Here is an 18,306-nt window from a genome sequence, read left to right on the forward strand (position 1 = left end):
GTTTATTTCATTTCAGGCTTTGTCGGAACACTTTAAGATCTTTAAGTAGGGATCCTAATAATTTGACCATGGTGGGGGTTTCAGTGGTCTGGACTTGTAGTGTCATTTGACTGAAAGTGAAGAAAGTATACAGAATCGCTGATTGTAAAACTGGAGGGAACTGTACTGGCAGATTAATCTGGTATGATGTATTGCAAAATTGTATGTTTGTCAAACAACAAACAGTTCAAAATGAAGAAAACAACCCAAGTGAAATGTCACTACTTTTTAATGCTTGTAAAAAGATACAGTTTGTCACATTTGATTGTGATTTCCTTTATTAGATATTTAAGTTAGAAGCAGTAATTATCCCATCTGTCAGTACAGGAGCAGAAGAAAGTTTTGTCACCAACTGTCACCAATTTTCAATTACCATTTCAATGTATTGTGTTTCTATTGCAGTATATCATTTTTTTCCCTATTTTAATCTTTTTCCATTAATCACACACCAGAGGATATAAGAATTTATCAGCACAGTAAACATAAGAATTTTCCTACACAGAAAACCCGACCCCTGATGGAGTATGAGAGCAGATGCCGGGATTTCCTGTGGACATCACACCCACAGCTTCAAAATACAGCATGAAGTTCCTTAGTCAAACTCTGAATGACTTTTCACAAACAGCAAAACAAATGTCAGAATAAAGTTTAAAGATAAAACCAATTTCAGGTTAAAATAAAACACAATAGTTGCAGAAATCTGCAGTTACTCATTCACTATTCAGTGTCTAAATGTCTGTTGAGTGAGAGCTTTCTGTGACATTCTAGTACTGAAATAATTTTACTGGGAGACAGTTCTCTTTTTGGAACCTCAATCCTAAATCAATCTGAAGGCCATATGTTACCATATCTAACCCAGAGAGCTTCTCATCTGTTCATTAATAACCAGATTTGTTACAGATGAGCATGACGATATGATATGAGGACCTGTAAGACTGACTTGATCCGTAGGTGAGCTCCTGAAAGGATTGATCCATAATCCCTCTGAATCGGTGTCCCTGAATACCTAAATATTTACACTGATGTGGGTTTACTACACGTCTCTCAGGGCTGCTTCCTTTTTGCTTCTGTCCCAGTCTTGAGGGAGTTTACCCAGACCTGTGAATTTCAGTCCAAATTCCTGCTCGATCTTTATCCTAAAAGTACAGATGAACCATTTCCAGTAGAACTGTTTGTTTGATATCACTTCATTTTTACACCATTGCAGGTGTCAGTTTATACAAAAAGACATTTATATGAAAAGTTCATCTTTAAATTTTGTTATTAATGGTACTTTTTTCTTTCTCAGATCTAAAGTTACTTCATTTCCTCTTTTCAATTGTTTTCCACTCATCGGGAATTTCACCACTACCTTCAAATTTTAGCTTTAATTTCCCCTCCAGCTGTGACCTGAAAGTACAGAGGAACCATTTCCAGTAGGACTGTTCGCTGTTATCTGGGGTGATGCTCCATCTACTGTAAGGTTCACCTGCTGCTCTGTAGGTCTTATAAGGGAAAGAACTACTGGAACTCAAAGGTCTGAATCTCTTGTCACTGCTGACTGAAGTGGTACAAAAATCAACAGAGAATTCATCAGTTCCACGGCGATGCCAGCCAGCCAGAGCTTTTGATCGGTGAAACTGGACACTGTGGTCAGTCTCATGGCCAGGGATGGTGTTTGTACAGATGGCTTTACAGAAGGGACACTGTTCCCAACATCCACTGAGCGCCTCACACAGAATCTCATCAGGTCTGAGTCTGAACATCTTTAAGTCAAGGTCAGGTTTGCTGCTGCTTTCTTTCTGAAGATTTTCCAGTATCTCCTCAAGTGATCTGTCCATCGTTTCTCTGAGGAACTTCAGGTCTGTGATGTCTTCATTTTCAATGTTTCTGAAGTCCTGTCTGGGGAGCTCCATATGATCACTGAGTGCTACACAGAAGTCATCCAGCCACAAGGTGGCACCACCATGTCTCTCTCTCACAGCTGCAGTGACAGTAGTGTTCACTGTTATAACCTGCTGTACTAGGTCAGTCAGATTGGTATTAAACATCACTCTCAGTTGATCACTGTTGTTTCTACAGTATCTTTCAACACGCTCCCTTATAAACCTCTCAAAATAATCCTTTGGCTGGTTAATATATTCCATATAGGAGTCAAAGTCCTCCTGCTCAGCGAGGTGTCTCAGAATGTGGTTCTCCAGGTTGGATCTGTTACCACTGAAAGCAGGGCAGTTAGATTTCATATCATCTGTGATCTGGATACAGGTCTTAGCACACACTGCCTGCTGGATCGCAGGTTTGAGACATCTGCACAAAAAATCTACAAAGAATGTGACAGATGTGGCTCCTTTACAGAAGCTCTTAAAAGAGTCAAGGTACTGATCCCTCTTACTCTCGAGGTAAATCAGAGGATTGTTGGCTCTCCTGAAGGCTGTGTGTAGTTTCTCAAATTGTGGTGCTGCAGTAAAGCACAGATAGACAGACAGTTCAAACTCGTACTCCTTTGTGAATATATTTTGCTCTGTAGACTTTTCATAATCAGTTATGTTACTTTTTATCAGCCCCAGGATTTCATGGATGAAGTTTTCATTGAAATCCACTTTCTCCCCTTCTCTCCTGTCAATGTATTTATTAACAGCTCTCTGTATGTGCTGAGTGAGTTCATTCCCATGAAACCCGCACTGTGGGTCTTGAGAAGTAACTGTGTTCCATACAGATCTTGCCCAGCTTTGTTTGATGTGTTTTTTCTTATTGAACTGGAACATCTCCTCTCTGTTGACAATCTTGTTGAGGACATCTCCCTGGTTCTTGAATTTCTCCAGCAGGATGTTCTGCACTGTGGCTCTGATGTCCAGCTGTTCCTCAGGGGGCAGCTCTGAGGACACTCTGGTCACCCAGCTCTTCCAGAGTCTGTCAAACTGCTCCTCCACTTTCTTATCACTGAGCTTCTGCTCCTTCAGTCTGGAAGCCAGGTCTTTGCTCATTTTAATCAGTTCTGATTCATATTCTGATTTCTTCCTGTCCAGCTCTAATCGGAATTTCTTCAGTCTGATCAGTTCATTGCTCTGTTTTCGGGTTTCTTCAGTGAGCTCATTCCTCAGGATCTCAAATCTTTTATCAACATTCACCTTCCAGTTAATCAAGATCTCCTGTTTTTTTTCCTCTTTAAAATACTTCTCTATTTCAGCTGTCAGAGTGCTGTAAACCCCATTAAATTCTCTCATCAGATCTGACAATGTCACAGCCTGAACTATATTATTGTTAATTTGGTTGCTCAGTCTGTTCTGTATCTCCAGGGCTCTTTTCCTCATCTTCCATGACCACTCTCCGTACTTCTCCTCCAGTTTACTGTAAACCAACATTTCCAGGGTGTTTCTGAAGCTGAAGACAAAGTTCTCCCCCAGCAGTGCATTCCAGACATCTCTGATCCGTAATTTAAACTCGGACAGTGAGGGAAACTTCACTCTAGGCTGCCACTGAGCAACACTGAGGAGCTTCATCTTCAGCTCCTGGACATTCTGGCTGTAGGAGGGGTTGGGAGGAGCCATCGGAGGGTCTCCTTCCAGAAGGTTTTTGAAGTAGAAAACCTGTGATTCCACATCGAACTGGATTATATCACTGAAGCCAGTAACTTCATGCTTTTCCTCTGTAGCAGCAATGCGGGCCATTTCATCCAGTTTCTCCAGGAGACACCTCCTTCCCTCCATATTCTTGTCATTCGCTGAAGCTTCTGCAACATTCTGGTGCACAAAAATACAACTTGGTTTGATCTGAACACTTGTCATTCTCAGAAATGCCTGGACGCAAATCTGGAGAATGTCCTGCATTTCAGACGGATTCTCTCCCATGATGTTGATAAGAGTCATGTCCCCAATCCCGATAATTAAAGTTGCTAATTCATTGTCATGACTCAGTGAGGTTTTATTACTGAGCTCTGGTGACCGAAGCCCCTCTGTGTCCACCACCAAGACAAAGTCATACTGCAGCTGGGCTCTGACCTCCTCACTCACTCTCACTAACTGCATGAACGCTCCCCTGGTGCACCTGCCTGCACTCACTGTGAACTGCAGCCCAAACATTGTGTTCAGCAGAGTGGACTTTCCTGAGCTCTGGACTCCAAGGACTGAGAGGACAAACACCTTTCTGTCTCCAAGTCTCTCAGTGAGCTTGTCCAGGACGGCCTCAATCCACACCAGGGGCACATGGGCAGCATCTCCGTCCATCAGCTCCAGAGGGTGTCCTGACATCAGCATCTCCGCTCCAACAGCAGGAAGGACACTGAGAAACTGTCTCTGATTTTTTAGACTCTCTCCTGATTGACCAGCTTCATAGAGCTGAGCGGTTTCTCTCATGAGGTGTTGAAGTCCGAGAGTAGCAGCACTAATCTGTTTAGATATTGTGTTCAGATCCTTCTGCAGTTTAATTTCCTGATCCTTGTCCTTACTCTTGTCTTTCAGTCTCAGTGTTGTCCACGTGGAGTGGTATTTCTCCTGAAGTTCATTCAGCGTGTCTGCAGTCAGTTCATCTAGATACATCCCTAGCCAGTGCAGCATGAACAGCTTGGTGTCTTGTGGATCTGCAGAAGTTAAACACTCTAGGAAGGATCTCGTGAAGTCATGGAGAGGGAAAGCTCTCTTCAGCTGTTCATGACGGAGGGCTGTTTTCTCAGCTCTGATCTCACTCATTTGCTGTTCAATACTTTTGTTCGCTTTGCTGTTCAGACGATATTGTTCTTTGTCCTTCATGCACCACCTGTGCCACAGCTCACCCTGCAGAGGCAGCAGAGTCTCTTTTAGGGTTGATAATCTCTCCTCTTTCAACAGATTCAACAAAATCTTGGCCTTTTCCTTCCCTTCTGTACAGAATTCGCTTTCTTCATCCACCCTGAACTGCTGTCGTCTCGCTGCCTGTAAGTATGTCTGCAGGCTGGAGGTCTTGTTCACAGTGGAGATGCAGTGTTTGATGTGTGAACTGATCTCATCAGTCAGATTACCTTCGCTCCTGTTCTTGGCTGCCAGTCTCACTTTGGTTGGATTGTTTCCTGGAGAGACTTTACTCTGTCCAGCAAACAGACAGATCAGGGGGACAGGAGAGTTGGAAAGAGCCTCAGCTTTCTTCTTCTCTTCTCCAACCAGCGGAGACTCTGGGATCAGAAGCACGTTGACAGTGCTGACCTCCTGGAGAAACTGCAGCTGCTCTGGGTGTTGGCTGGCATCTCCGTGAAGGTTCAGGAAAGCTATACAGCTGTCGAACACGTCGTCCTTCCTGCCTCCTGGACAGTACCAGGCGATCTCCACCACCCCGTCCATGAGCAGGCAGTCTGGGGAGCTGCCCCTGCAGTGCCGGTGGAAAAACACACTGTGTCTCTTGGGGCTGATGACACTGTTCAGGATCTGGGATTTTGAGATGGAGGATGATCCCAGCCTGATGAAGGACACAGTTGGCACTGGAGTGTTGAACATGTCCCTGCAGTTGTGTTTCACAGAGCTGCCTCTCACTGAGAGCTCCTTACTGCACCAGGACCTCTTGACCTGCCTCAGGGCCCACAGAGGGAGCTCCACTGCCCCAGTCTCAGGGCTGGGCACCAGGAGGGGCAAGGCAAACTGACAGGTGGAGAGCTTGTTGAAGAGGAACGCTCTCAGGAAGTCACCAGAGCAGTGGAACACAGCCATGTGGACGTCCATGGGGTGAATATATGAGTCTAGTTTGTTATCCTCTTCATCTTCCTCCTGTCCAACGCTGAAGAAGTCACTCCTTTTGTTTTTACTGGAACACTGGTTGTCTGGACTGCTTTTCTTAAATTCATTATCTGGAAGTTTCAGTACAAAAAACCGAGCACTGTAGTCCAGCGTCATGAGCTTGTAGAGATAGTAAGAACACAGCTGTGTCTCTGTTGTTGGCTTCTTGGCACTGAGTGATAGACTGTCAATGACAAGAACCTCTGATTTTTCAATTTTGCTGGAATACACAGACTTAATTCCCAGTTTTTGAAGCAAATTAGTAAAATCTTCCATTTTCATTTTATTAACAATGTGTGTCAACATCAGGTCTGCGTCCTGCCCTGTGATCCTTCTGTAGGCCTCCAGCAGGCTGCTGCTCAGTCTGAAAGGGTCTGTGAAGTCTTGAGTGTGAGCAGACAGGATGATGTCCCACACAGGAATCAAACTGGTTCCTCTGTCTATCACCTGCCAGGTCCTGTTACTGCTGACCAGAGCACACTTCCACTGCAGGTGATTGTTGGTTTCAGCAGGTCCCCCAGTTTTAGAGACAGAAAGCTTCACTCTGCTCATCTGTGCTTCACTGTAGCTCCCAGTAAAGGATCCTTTCAGCTGTGATGCAGACACGCTCACTTCACTTTTAGGCGCAGTGATAGAAAAAAATATTTTTTTCAGTAATAAGAAATGTTTTCTGATTCCAGCGACATTGCTCTCTTTAGGTGAACATAAAGAGGTTAATTTACTGTATCCAGCACCAACATAGAGATGTAAGGCTTCAGATATCAGGCTGTTCATCTGTCTGACTTCACTGCTGCTGAACCCCTGGGCAGAGGCCTTCCACCAGAACACCCCACCAAAGTGAAGAGGACCCTGGTCAGCGTGGGAACCAAATCTCTTGAAAAACTCACCAACTCTGTCCAGTAACTCAGGGGTCATGTCACCCTCATCACTGTTGATCAGCACTGCTTCTATGTCTCTAAGGTCTTTCATGGCAGCACTTGACAGCTTCAGTTTGTCCTTCTGAATAAAGCTGGACGCCAGTGGGACATAACTGTACATCGTTTTCCACACGCAGGACTCTTCAGAGGAGGATGTGTGAGATTTCCCCTGTTCTTTAGTACAGTGTGACTTTTCTGTTGTGTTTTCAACAGTAAAAACTTTAAATCTAACTTTTGCTGAAATGCTAAAAGTGTAGCCGAGCTTTTCCACGACCTTCTGGAAGAAGGTCAGAGATGTGCAGGAGGAAAATGCTTCCTTCTCATAAAGCGAGCTGTGCTGGGGTCTGTGCAGTGAGAAGCCCTCAGGAACCTCAATGAGCTGCTCTCTCTTCTCCAGCATGTTCTCCAGAATCCCAGTGCAGTAGACTCCCTGCAGAGCCAGGCCTCCAGACGCGCTTCTTAACACATCCTCATCAGGAACATTCCCAGGGTGAGACAGGGAGGAGTCTTCCAGAAGGTTGAGCTGTTGGTGCAGATTTTCCACCAGCTCGTTTAGAGACTCTCCAGCAGGTACCCAGCATTCCTGAGGAACGTCAAGGGCTGAGCGAATCTTGTCTTCCAGTTCTCTCACCTCAGCACTGTTTCGGTCTTTGCCTCCCTTGTGCAGTTTCTGAAGCTCTGTGAGGTCTTGTCTCACCTCGTCCATTCTCTCTCTGAAAGACTCCTCTGGGTTTTCCATCTTGTCCTAGTTCATCAGAAAAAGAGGAGAAAAGAGAAAGCTGTAAGAACTTGGTTTTGGATCACAACTTCTTCTGGGCCAAGAAGAGAAAAAAACACTGGTCCCTCTTTTTTCCCAGAATTTATTAAAAAAACTACACAGTATTTTCAGGCAGAGCTAAGTCAACTGCATCACAAAGTAGAGGAAATACATTGTTTGCCCAGGTATGAAGCCCAATGGTTTTCAATATCATGGTGATACACAGAGTCTTTAACTGCTGATTTGTGTCATTATCGATGGAGGGCAGGGATCCTGGCCAGCCATATCATAAAATTTATTTACTACAATACATTCCTAATGTTATGCTTTGGGCCCTGAGATCTCGGCACAGTGCTTAATGACAAGCCAAGCTCCAAGTGCAGGTTCACAGCGGAACCTCTTCAGGCTTTTAATGAGAGATGATGAAGTAATAAGGCAGGCTGATTGAAACCAGAGCTGTATAAAATAATTGGAAGTTGGAAAAAAAGCTGCCTTGATGCAGCAGAGAGACTGGTTTGAATACAGCTGTCGGAATTGCAGAGAGTTATGCCAGCGGAAGGAGACTGTCTGGAGATGGTGGGAGAGCTGTAGCTTTGAAGGAAAAAGAGAAAAAAGGGTAAAAAAATCACAAGCCACAGAAAAATAGAGGTGAATGTTCTCACTGATTGAGTGCTTGTGACTTTTTTTGGATGTAGCATCTGCTTCGTGGTCTGTCTAGCAGCAGAATAACAAAAAATTAAGCAAGAGATGTCAAAGTATGAAACTAAAAGCTGGAGGCTGGCTGGAGGCCGCGCGGATATAAGACCCCGGAGGCCTCTGAGGGTGCCGTGCAGAGATAAGGCCCTTATTGACTTTAAGTTGAAATTGCTGCCAAACACTGCGAGTCAGAAACAGGTACAGCCTCGAGTGCAGATGAGATGGACTGGCGAGCGTCCGTATCTGATGCACTGTCCTGAGGCTGCAGAGACTGCTGCTTAGACCAAAGACTGGCTTCATGTGCTGGGCGACGCTGGCGCTGAAAACTTCTGCAGAGCTCAGTGAGAAGAGCTGGATTAAATCCAATACTGCCGAGCAGACCTACGTGCTATACTGAAGCCAAAATATCTGCCAAACAGTTTGCTGGACAGAAACATGGAGCCCTTGCTACAGGTTCCTGAGAAGTGATAATAATAAACCCGAACACTAACACTAACCCCAAACCCGTGAACTCCTGAATAAGTAGGCTCGCACTTTCACATTCATTGACCTGACAGCCTCGGGTGAAGTACAGAAGGAGGTGATAAAATTTCCCCTTTTTCATCTTTCTCCATCTCACAGGATTACAAACACCAACCAGGGCAGGAGTGTAACACAAAGATCAACTACAGAGAAAACACCACCACACAAAGACAACACATGAATGTCTTCACATTAGCCAGTCTGGGGCACAGGCTGTATATTAACACTGACAGGCTGGAGGAACTCAGTCTCTTTAGTCCGAAGGAAGTGTCCCACACTGACAGGCTGAGAGAACTGAGTCTCTTTAGTCTGAAGGGAGTGTCCCACACTGACAGGCTGAGGGAACTGAGTCTCTTTAGTCTGAAGGGAGTGTCCCACACTGACAAGCTGGAGGAACTGAGTCTCTTTAGTCTGAAGGGAGTGACCCACACTGACAGGATGGAGGAACTGAGTCTCTTTAGTCTGAAGAGAGTGTCCCACATTGACAAGTTTAAAAAACTTTTTGTCTTTCAGCAGGCAGAGCAGAACACAAAAGGAAACATATTTACTCATATTTTCCATTTCTCCACTTCAGGAGAGTTTTAAAGAGCTATACTGTCCTAATACAAACTATTTATTTAACTATTTATTTATTTTAACTATTTAATAAAAACTATATTAACTTCATAATTGATTAAGAACAAACTTATAAATATCTACTCTAAAGTATCTGTCTGTAGGAACAGTAGTTTATAAGTATTAAGTAATAATGAGATTTTTACAATACAATTATTTATGTTTCAAGCATAAGATTTTTAATTAAATATACACTATATACAGTTCCTCTCATGCCTGGAGTTGATGGGATACAGTGTTTTGATCAGGACGTCTCTGAAGAGGAAACACAATTATTACAGGTAGACATGATTAATACTGTAGGTGCCAACTGAACTACACTGGCTACAGGTCTGACAGAACCCACTCATATGAGCAGTTGAGCACAAACAGAAGAGTAGTTACAGTGGATATAAGAAGTCTACACACAATTATTGAAATTGCTGGTTTTTGTGATGTAAAACCAGAAATCAAGATAAATCATGTCATACATTTTTCCATCTTTAATGTGACCTTACAAACACAAAATAGATAAAAGAGAAAAACAAATAGATAATTATTAGGAAAAAAATATTGAAATTAAAAAACCTACAACACCCTGGTGGCAAAAGTGTGCACACCCTTTTATAATGGGGGCTGTAGCTGTGTTCAGAGTTAACCAATCACATTTAAAATAATGTCCGAAGGTAAGCAGCATACACCTGCCATCAATGAAAGTGATTCTGATTAACCCCAAATAAAAATCAGCCGTTCCTGTAGGATTTCCTTGAAACTTTCAGGTTGCATCCTACTGGGATAGCCTTGGTCTGCAAGGAGCTGACAAAACATCTACGAGATCTTATTGTTGAAAGGTACCGATCAGGAGAGGGATATGAAATCTCCCCCACTCCCTCCCATCATATTATGATGTCTCCTAATGTCTTCCTATACCCACAAGGACTGTACTCCTACACCACTACACACACATGTAAGCCGAAATTGTTCTGTCCCGATACAATAGCCCAGTAAAACTGTACCGGTCAAAATATTTATTAATTAACCATACTATTTTTAACCATACTATTTTTGCACTGTTCCAAGAATGACCTTGCACTGTTTTTGTCCTGTTATATTTTCTCTGTTTGCACAGTTTTTGATTACTTGATTACATGTTATTTATGTTATGTTATTACACATTACTGTTATTGCTATTGTGTTACTGTCTATTGTCTTATCTTCTGTCCTATTTATATACTGCACCTGAGTGACTAATGAGGAACACTTTTCATTATACTATGCACCTTTGTAAGTATAATGACAATAAAGTTGAATAAAGTATAAAAGAATATCATAGGCATTGGATGTACCATGCAGCACTGTGAAGACTATCATCAATAAGTGGAGACACAGGGACAAGATGAGGATAACCCTCCAAAGTTGATGATAGGACAAGGAGAAAACTTATCAGGGAGGCTATCAAGATGCCTACAGCAACATTAAAGGAGCTGCAGGAATTTCTGGCAGGTACTGGTCACTCTTTGCATGTGACAATGGTCTCATGTATTATGCACACGTCTGGGCTATGGGGTGGGGTGGCAAGACAGAAGCCATTATTCACAAAAAAGAACATCCAAGCCCATCTAATCACCCCAAACCATGTAGGAAAATGTCTTATGGTCTGATGAGACAAAGGTTTAACTTTCTGGCCTTAATTCTAAAAGATGCGTTTGGTACAAAGACAACACAGCCCATCATCCAAAGAACACCAAACCTACTGTGAAGCATGGTGGTGGCAGCATCATGCTCTGGGGCTGCTTCTCTTCAGCTGGGACAGGGGCTCTAGTCAAGATAGATGTGATAATGACTAGCTCCAAATATCAAGATATTTTGGCACAAAACCTGCTGGCCTCTGTCAGAAAGCTGTAGATGAAGTGGAATTTCACCTTCCAACATGATAACGACCCCAAACACACATCCAAGTCAACCAAGGAATGGCTTCAGAAAAAGATCAAAGTCTTGGAATGGCCTAGTCAGAGCCCAGACCTCTATCCCATAGAAAACCTCTGGAATGATCTAAAGAGGGCTGTGCACAGGAGATCTCCTGGCAATTTGAAGGAGCTTGAACTTTTTTTGCAAGGAAGAGTGGCATAAAATCGCAAAGTCCAGGCCTTTACATGATTTATCTTGATTTCTGGCTTTACATCACATAAACCTGCATAATAATATTTCAGAAGGGTGTGTAGACCTTTTATATCCACTGTACATAACTAATCTCACTTAACCAGTCTGACACCCAACGTGTCTGTTCATGTCAAAAAACAGCTCTCGTCTGAGCCAATGGAAATGGGACAGAGAGAGAATGAATTCCAATAAGCACTGAGAGAACTTGAAAGATAAAAGCTATTTTAACCTCAGCATTTGACTAACTTGGTAAAATGTCAACTGAAGTTGCTGATAAAAATTCCCATCTTCTTCCCCCATCGTAAAATGCAGATTTAAATTTTTAACACCTTTTTTAATTTTACTGCGATGACCCCTCCTATCTCAGAGATGAAAAACACCCAACCTTCACCTTCATTAGAAACGCAGATGAGAAATTAGTTTAGATTAGAACTCAATTACAAACTAAATATCATCAAAGCAGACCAGCTTCCAGAAATTCACAAAAAACAACCATTTGTCTCCAGAAGTGTCTCTACAGGTCTGGGCTCTGAGGACAGTCTCAGGCAGGACTATGCAGAGACACTGCAACACATTCTGATCAGTTAGTTTTAATCTAAATCTCACTACTTGATTGTTACCAAGAAAACCCCAGCATTCTGACAGCCCAGTGACTTCATCCATCCTGCTTGTTTTTTCTGTTTTTGTAAAGTTCTACTTTCTGTACTTACAGGAATCTCTCGCTTCTCCGTGTCTGGAGTCTGGTGTTCACTCCTGAAGAGCTGGGCTCACACTTTCACATTCGTTTACCTCCACAGCCTCTGGTGGCATAGGAGTGTGAACATGTTACTGCAGCTCCTAAAACTTCCCTGACAAGGAACTTCTGCTTCAGGTAAAAGACACCACTCGGTTTGAGCCCCTGTTTATTAACATGAATTATAAGTATTAATACTACGTATTAGCATCCTTCAGCGTTTCCATCTGCTGTTCATGTTTTAACAGCTCATTGCCAGGGGGGCTAGTTTACTCTCTGACTGCTTTGTTGGCTCAGTCCCAAACTTGTCCCATTCCTCTGTGCCACACAGGTTCTAAAGCACCAGACCACTGGAGCCCAGTTGGACAGGAGGGAGGTGGTTAGGTGGTTTCACTGCTCACAGGGTCTCGGACACCAACCAGGGCAGGAGTGGAAGTAAGGAGATCTGCTACAGGGGAAACACCACCACACGTGTGTGAGCTCCTACCCAGCAGCCCCTCTGGGGAACAGGCTGCATCACCGCCTGCAGTATGCCCGCAGTTCTTGTCTTTCCAAAGGTCTATAAGGCGATCGAAGATCCTGAAGAAAGCTTGAGCTGGTATCGCTCTAGGTTGAGCCTAGGGGGTTAAGGCCAAGCAGCAGCTGAGCTGGGTGGGATCCGGCAGCAACGTTCTCTCTCTGCTCTCTCCTCTCCCCTCCCCCTTTCTCTTGCTCCGCTATCCTTGGCCTCTTGGCTGGGAGTAGGTACTCGTGGCCTGCCCGCGGTGCTTGCTTTCTTCCTCGAGACTGGGAAGCGCTATCCGCTCCCTCTCTCTCTGCCTCCTTGGCCTCTTACTTTCCTTCTCCCAGCCAAGAGGCCAAGGAGGCAGAGAGAGAGAGCGGATAGCGGATAGTCTCGAGGAAGAAAGTAAGTGTTTATAAAGTTGATACCCTGACTACTCTGAAGAAATACCCAGATGTCCAGTCTTCTCTTCTAATGTTTTGGGAAAAAGCTCTCAGTTGTTGTAAACAGTACAGTGAAGACTGCCTCTGAGAAACACCCAGGTAACAACCATGACTGATCATGTCTGCTGCTGTCATTAACACTCATGTAAACACAACACCATCAGCAAACAGCCAGGCTTCACACCCCTGAACACCAACAGTGAACCACTGGGGTTCATATCACTAAACACCATCACCGAACAGTCAACATTCACATCACTGAAGACCATCAGCAAAAAGCCAGGGTTCACACCATTGAACACTGTCAGGGAACACTCAGTCAGGTTTCACATCACTGAACACCATCAGAAAACAGACAGGGGCTCACAGCATTGAACACCGTCAGAGAACAGTCAGGTGTTCATATCACTAAACACAGTTGGCAGTCAGGGTTCACATCACTGAACAGCTTCAGAGAACAAGCGGGGTTCACACCACTGAAGACCATCAGGAAACAGTGTTTGTACATATGAAGTGAAGAATCAAGTTTTACAACTTCTGATTAAAAGCCAGTGAAATATTCCGTCAAATCCACACACATCAGGTTTTATAGTTTTATGACAGTAGAAACTAAAAGTAAATCAGTTCCCATCTGTCTCCTAGTTCAGACCCCGTGCGTTTGACAGGCACAACAAACTCTAAGCAGACAGAAATAAACTTTTCCAGCTGTTGCTGTGCTCTGCGACAGAGAAGAGACCCCCTGTGACTCCCTTTCCGATACTCTGACAGTTAGAACAAGAGAAAACTCACCAGGGCTGAGCGCTGAGCTCTCAGATGCCATTTCTCCTTTTTTCCAGTTGATCTGAGCGAGTTGTTTCCCGTCTGCTCTGTGATGCTGGTTTGGCGCCACCTGGTGGAAAAGTAACACTGCTACATAGACTGATGGATAAATTAAATAATAATTCCTTACTCTTACATAACGCTGTTCTTGACACTTCACTCAAAGTGCTTTACAGGTAATAGGGATACCTAAAGACAGAAATGAATCGATGATTATTATGTCATCAGAATACCGAAGTCACAGCACTTCAGTCGACACCCCTACTCTCACACACAGCATCCTGGATCTGTACTGACCAACAGTCAGGACACTGGGGTCCACACCCCTACTCTCACACACAGTGTCCCGGGATCTGTACTGACCAGGATACTGGGGTCCACACCCCTACTCTCACACACACTGTCCCGGGATCTGTACTTACCCAGCGTGTCTCTGGTTTATAACCTTTCTTATATCCAGACAGATAAGGGAGGGATATTGACTTTTACATAAGAATAAAAGAGGAAAACTGGTGCCAAATCCTGCTCCCACAGCCCAGCGCGAGACCAGACACTGGCCGTCAGGCTCGAGGAGAGAGCGCCGGTTGCTAGGCGACGCTCTGAGTTGGAAAATCCCGGCCAGAGCGCTCGAGCTCCTCTCAGTGCTGTTTTATTCCCAGGTGAGGAACTGCGTCTTTCCTGGAAATTCCAGGAATGACTCGGAATCCCCCGCCAGGTCCTTCCAGCGGGAATCTCCTGTGGGCTGGGAGGGATGGCGGAGGCTCTTCCCTGGTGTTTCTGCAGATGAGGGGAGTCCTGCTGCCCGTGTGGCGGCACAGCTGGTAAAAACGCTCCCTGTGCTGTGGGTGTTGTGGGCTGCCAGTGTTTCCGAGAGAAATTGGTTGTTTGTGTGGGAAGATGCTCTTTCCTCAGGAGGGAAAAAGTCCATCTGGGGCTCAGCTGGAATAACCGAGCGGGAAGGAAAGTTCTGGAAGTGCGCATCTCCTCTCCGTCTGCTTCAGTCCCAGTTACTGCGACACTGGGACAGAACAGGAGTGACGAGCGAGCCTTCTTTCCTACACGGGGTATTAGTGGGTTTTTTTTTAGGAAACAGGACAGAGATATATAAAAGGATACCAGAGGGAGAGAGTCCTGAATCTCTCAGTTCTTGTCTTGATCCGGGTTGTACCCAGTTCCAGTTTAAACTGGTTTAATTAACTCTTTAAACTGAGTGTCTTCAGTCATTAACAAAGGTCCGTCCAGTTTCTATGCGCTTTATCCAGTACAGGGTCGCGTCTTTCACACTAATGAAATGTAAAGAGTTAAAACTCATTGAAATGAGCAATAAAACCTGGATTTACCAGAGAAACAGGGGAATTTATTAAAACGAGACTGTATTAAATAGGAGTCTACTTCATCAGTGTGAACAACGCTTTCTAATATCACTTCCAGCTTTTTTTAAGCTTCTTTGATCCTGTAGTTTATATATACATATTTATTAATACCTCATATTGTATTTCGGTACTGCAGCAGTGATATGAGCCTGGTATGTTCACCCACGGCTATTTTAAAGAAGAATAGGAGGAGAATAATGGAGGCAGGTAGTTCCCTCTCGTAACCCTGTCTGAACGAGTAACATGATGCAAGCTTCACTAAGAGACGGTGGCTTGGTAGCACCTTTCAAAATCAAAGTCCACTAAACCTGCCTCAGAAAAAAAATAGTTCAAACTTATTCTACAGAGCCACAGCTAATAGAAAATCACCATGGTTTTCTCAGATAAATGTCTTTGCTGAAGTTGCTGGGGTTTATAGAGCACCTCCCATCCTCAGACTGGGACTGTGCAGCCATGGACAGGGAGTGGTCTCACCCCGCTCCCGACCAAACAAACATCTGTGCCTCTTCAAAAATACCTCAGATCTATTCTACGGACCCTCAGCTAATAGAAAATAGCCATGGTTTTTTCAGATAAGCGTCTTTGCTAAAGCTACTGGGGTTTATAAGACTACTTGCTGTTCCCAGACTGGGACCGTGCAGTGATGGTGCAGGGATTGGTCTCATTCCCCTCCCGACCAAACCAAAATTTGTGCCTCTCCAAAAGTGACTCAGATCTCTTCTACAGACCCCCCAGCTAATGGTATATAACCATGGTTTTGCCAGATGAGCATCCTTTGCCAATGGTCCTGGGGTTTATAGGGGCCTTTTAGCAGCGGATACTAGATTTGTCTCGAAGGGCATGTTATTGCAATGTGGGCATTGTTAACACTTCACCTTTCTGGTTTGAAATAAAGTGTAAATTTCACACTTTTTCCCTACTGTCTATGGGATAATTGTTTGGGGTGTAAATGTAAGACATATTATAAAACTTAGGAATTTTGCTATATTAAATTTATTAGAGTGTATTGAAACAGCCAAAAGATTGAATAGACCTTCAATGGTGATGTATCTTTTCTGGGAAGGTGGCTCTGCCACAGACATGGTATGCAGCCTTTTTGAGTTGATGTAATGTGGAAACGATGGGTTACATGGTGCCCAAGTACCAGTTGATAACTGATCCCCCCCATGCGTTCCGATAGACTGGGAAGTAAAGATACCTTGCAGGTGTTCTGTATCAAAACACTACACTATGGTATTTTCTCTTAAATCAGATCAGTTTTTATTATTTCGAGTGTAGAACTACTCAGACAACATTCAAGTGCTGCTTTAGTTATCTGGCCTATTATCCTCTGGACACAACAATTCTGCACAGCACAGAGGGGAGGAAAAACCTCATTTAACTGCAAGAAAACCTCCGGGAGTCCACGGCTTGGGAGTCCAATTTTGGACGATAGATGTTTCACAAGAAATTCTCTTACTGTATATTAGATTCTATTTCAATTTTACATGGTTCGGCAAATATGGGTATTTTTGAAAATCTGAATAGCTTTAGATCCCAGAAGGCTCTTGAAAGTCTTGTGTATTGTTACAGGTAACGCTGCCCGTTTCTTCGTCACTGATTGCAAGCTATTCAAAGACTCGTTCAGTGCCTCTTTACTATGCAGTGGAGTTGATATGTAACTGTTCAGTGGCTCCAGGTTTTTTTATGTTTCATGAGTATTGACATTCTCAACTGTGAGTACATAGTTTGACCAACATATGTCTCTGTCTGATGCCTCCTTTATTTCCAGAAAACAAACACAACATTAGTTTAGTTTATGCTATGTGTTGGCTGTGTTGTGATGTTTTCATCATTTACTTTAATTCTAAATTTCTGTCCAGTGCACAAAAGTACCACCCAATAATGTTCACCTCTGTTTATAGACTTTCCTTCATGGCATATTGTTGATTTAATAGTACATTGCACTTTACCAACACCTTCCAATTCCAACTGCAGTTCTCAGTGGAATGTGCTCTGGGAATCAGAATCACAATAGTTTGTGGACAAGAGCTAAATCGTTGCTTCCAGACCACTGTTTAATGATAAGTAGCTTGTTGTGATAATTTGGATGACCATCAATTTTGCATTTATCATTTAGACTAAAAATGTGTGATTATCTTGATAGGGGTTTTTTGGAATGAATGCCTGAGATGTTGAGGAATTTTCTTTTCTTGTTCCATTCCTCCTCTTTCACAAGGGCAGGAGACTTACTTATTCTAGACAAATTCAGTCTTATCTTATCACAACATTCCCTTTTATGTGCTTTGTAAAAAGTTCCTAACCTTTCCATACATTCATTTTGAACTTTACCTCAGAAGTTGATGTAGTCCATCCATTTTTTGGTATTGCTGAAATCTGCCTATTAGTATTTCTGTCCATATTGGGATTGATGACAGAATTTCTTTTTACAAAAAAAGGTTTCGAACCAAAATAGGCATTGGGCCCTTTGTTCTCCTGTCTGTTTATATCCGCCATTGCCTTAATGTATTTTTTTTAAACAGTGAAGAAATTGAATAATTTTAATTCTCTATGCATCCAAAATCAATATCTGAGTCCTCAGCACCTGTAACAGTGGGGACACTGCTAGTGCTCAGCTGTGACACTTGACTTTCGAGATTGGAAATAGACTGGGTGACAAGTGTGTTACTGTATCTACTACCCATGAAAATGCAGGTGTCATAAATATGAGCGGACAGGTCTTCGAATCCCGTGGAATTAACTACGACACTGAAGATATACTGTATATGCCAACATTGTGCTTTTGACTAGACTGCTTTTTCACTAGTTTGCATCATAACATGTCTTTAACTGGCCCTAACTAAAGTACACCTTAATTCATGGTCAGGTGCAGTCCTTTTGAGATAGCTTTCCATAGTGTCCCCATTGAAAATATTTAGTCATGCTCTGAGCAGCACTATGGAGCGGTCACTTTTAATTTGAAAAGGTAGTGTGAGTAAGCTGACCAGAGGAAGGGTCATCCAGGACAGGTATTTCAGGATGAACTGCTCGACAT

The 18,306-nt window shown here is 43.4% G+C and overlaps 1 protein-coding gene and 1 long non-coding RNA gene across 3 annotated transcripts; one reads left to right on the forward strand and one right to left on the reverse strand.

Moving 5' to 3' along the window:
• Positions 1-252: 252 nt before the first annotated feature.
• LOC148665970 (interferon-induced very large GTPase 1-like) lies at positions 253-14,050 on the reverse strand. 2 transcript variants are annotated; one of them, XM_088631651.1, is made up of 2 exons: positions 13,870-14,050; positions 253-7,418 (listed from the first exon to the last, which is right to left on the reverse strand). In XM_088631651.1, the coding sequence occupies exon 2, from the start codon at positions 7,410-7,412 to the stop codon at positions 1,341-1,343; it is 6,072 nt and encodes a 2,023-aa protein (XP_088487777.1). In that variant the 5' UTR covers positions 7,413-7,418; positions 13,870-14,050; the 3' UTR covers positions 253-1,340. The 2 variants fall into 2 exon arrangements, with proteins under 2 accessions (XP_088487777.1, XP_088487776.1); XM_088631650.1 differs by lacking the exon at positions 13,870-14,050 and adding an exon at positions 12,113-12,186.
• Positions 9,954-12,699, forward strand: LOC148665971 (uncharacterized). The gene is made up of 3 exons (XR_015936603.1): positions 9,954-10,745; positions 12,115-12,273; positions 12,467-12,699. It is a non-coding gene; the product is annotated as an uncharacterized LOC148665971 (long non-coding RNA).
• Positions 14,051-18,306: the final 4,256 nt, after the last annotated feature.

This window comes from Lepisosteus platostomus, chromosome 5 (assembly GCF_059453375.1).
Source record: "Lepisosteus platostomus isolate fLepPlt1 chromosome 5, fLepPlt1.hap1, whole genome shotgun sequence".
In the NCBI taxonomy this organism is placed as follows: Eukaryota; Metazoa; Chordata; class Actinopteri; order Semionotiformes; family Lepisosteidae; genus Lepisosteus; species Lepisosteus platostomus.

Excerpts from the sequence above, each read along its gene's own strand:
- LOC148665970 (XM_088631651.1), bottom strand. The coding sequence starts at position 7,412 with ATGGAAAACCCAGAGGAGTCTTTCAGAGAGAGAATGGACGAGGTGAGA.